Source organism: Poecilia formosa, unplaced genomic scaffold (genome assembly GCF_000485575.1).
Source record: "Poecilia formosa unplaced genomic scaffold, Poecilia_formosa-5.1.2 Scaffold404, whole genome shotgun sequence".
Lineage (NCBI taxonomy): Eukaryota > Metazoa > Chordata > Actinopteri > Cyprinodontiformes > Poeciliidae > Poecilia > Poecilia formosa.
Window position 1 is genome coordinate 240,231 of NW_006800343.1, and position 2,335 is coordinate 242,565.

The following is a 2,335-nucleotide window of genomic DNA, read 5'->3' on the forward strand; positions in this document are numbered from 1 at the left end:
CACTTTGCACAAGGAGAAGCTGTATGTGAGAGCGATGCGACAGAAGTCGTTTCTGCAAGAACGCCACAAACAGCCGCTTGAGGTCTGCAAAAGCACATTTGGACGAGCCAGCTTCATTTTGGAATAAGGTGCAGAGAACTGATGAAACAAAGATTGGGTTGTTTGGTCATAAAAAAGGCCTTATGCATGGCGGCAAAACGCAGCATTCCAAGAAAAACACTTGCTACCCACTGTAACATTTGGTGGAGGTTCCATGATGCTTTGGGCTGCGTGGCCAGTACCGGCTGTGGGAATCTTGTTAAAGTTGAGGGTCGCATGGTTTCCACTCGGTATCATCAGATTCTTGAAATTAATGTTCAAGAATGAGTTACAAAGTTGAGGTTATGCTGGGGATGGATATTTCAGCAAGACAATGATCCAAAACGCCGCTCCAAATCTACTCAGGGATTCGTGCAGAGGAACAATTACAATGTTCTGGATGGCCGTCCAGGAACTCATTACAAGCTACAGGAAGCGGCTAGACGCTGTGTTTGCAAAAGGACGATCTACTAAATATTAATGTCACTTTTCTGTTGAGGTGCCCATACTTTTGCACCTGTCAAATTTTGTGTTAATGCGTACTGCACATTTTTTTTCAGTCCAATAAACCTCATTTCAATACTGAAATATTACTGTGTCCATAAGTTATTGGTTGTATCAAACTGAAATAGCTGCTGCAAACATCCAAATATTTAGAGATAAAAATAAATAAGATTAATAGGGGTGCCCAAACTTTTTCATATGACTGTATATATACATATAAACGTATCTAATATATATTATTCAGTATTAATCAGTTTTTATCCGTGTCAGTATTAATCATTATTTGTGTTTGTATATTTATATAAATATGTATTGATATTACTAAATAATGTATTAAATAATTTATGAACGGCTGTGTGCTTTGTAAAATGCTCATCATACATCGATATCAGAATATTCCATTCCTATTCTACTGTTTTCCCTAGAGTGTATTTAAACACACTGAACTATGTATCAATACAGTTAAAACATACTTAAAAATACAATTGTTTATAAATGTAGCTTTGATAGATGTCTGAATATGGTTTACAGTAACAAAGTGTGTTATGATCGATTAAATGCGCCGATATGTCATTGTGCTGCTAAACACATAACGCTGAGTGGAGTGGAGTACCGCTCCAAGATGGCCGCCCTAAATCAGCGACAATAGGCGAGAGCGGTCCATGAGGGTCTATTCTTATGTCTATGGTTCTTTCAGCGGGTTCCCTTGAACTGGACCTCCGGTCCACGCTCCGCCCCGAACAGAACCTCCAGCTTCAAGATTAGTCCGACTCCTCCCAGAACCGTCTTCCCCGACCCGACTGGACTACAAGACTCCCCACCCAAGGCTCCACGCAGGTACCTCACTAGAACCAGAACCCACTTGGTCCAGATAGTTGAGTCAGAACCGACCTGAGGATCTCAGGTTCTCCTGATGTTCAGAATATTCAACAGGTTCTGGTTCGGTTCTGGTCCAATCGGACCCGTTTGTGTTTCAGGCTGAGCTTCAGTGGGATCTTCAGGTCCTCCAGGGAGTGGAACCAGCAACCCGTGGCGGCCCACAAGCTGATTGGACGGAACCACAGAGACAAGGCCCAAGGTGAGACTGCTGCCCCCTGCTGGCCAGAGGTGACATCACAGCCCATCCATGACCAGAACCAAAAGCTCCTGGTTCCAGAACCAGCAGTATTTGTCCTGCTGGTTCTGGTTCTTATCAGGCAGGAAGTGGCTTCTTCTTCTTCTTTTTATTTGATAGTGAATCTCCTCTTGTCGCAACAGCTGTTCTGGTTCTGGTCCAGTCTGTGTGCCTCTGGGTTCTGGTCTGGCCTGTTGGTTCCCTCTGGAGAGCCATAGTACTGGGAGGAAGACAACAACCAGCCTCTCTCCAGAGGGTCAGAACCGGGTTGGGTTCTGATGGATTCAGATAGGTTTAAAGGTCAGGGAGCTCCTCAAGGCAGAGGGACAACTGCTAGTTAGCTAGTTAACTAGTTAGCTAGTTGGCTAGTTTGCTCATCTGATTAACCTGGTTCTGATTCCGGTTCTGTTTCCAGCTGATGACATGAGGAGAATGGAGCAGTTATTCATTGCCGAATCGGGCCAAACCGGGCCACATGGCCTGTGGAAACAGTGTTTCCAGGGCTCTCAGGACGAATGTCCAATTTAACCCAGTCAGAACTTTCCTCTGTAACAGCAGCTAAGGATTATGGGTAATGAAGTTCTGGTATGAGCAGCAGGAAGAAGCAGCTGAGTGTTTTCAGGTTCCTGTGTGTGTGTG

General features: G+C 44.4%; 2 protein-coding genes across 2 annotated transcripts in view; one reads left to right on the forward strand and one right to left on the reverse strand.

The window, feature by feature from the left end:
• eci2 (enoyl-CoA delta isomerase 2) overlaps window positions 1-2,335 on the reverse strand; it is a 31,408-nt gene that overhangs the window by 11,968 nt on the left and 17,105 nt on the right. The window lies entirely within an intron of this gene.
• Window positions 1-2,335, forward strand: part of LOC103154885 (5'-AMP-activated protein kinase subunit gamma-2-like) — a 17,622-nt gene that overhangs the window by 5,484 nt on the left and 9,803 nt on the right. The window contains exons 2-3 of the mRNA XM_016663109.1: window positions 1,280-1,419; window positions 1,560-1,660. Coding sequence (XP_016518595.1) covers window positions 1,280-1,419; window positions 1,560-1,660 — 241 coding nt within the window. The remainder of the gene's footprint in view (window positions 1-1,279; window positions 1,420-1,559; window positions 1,661-2,335) is intronic.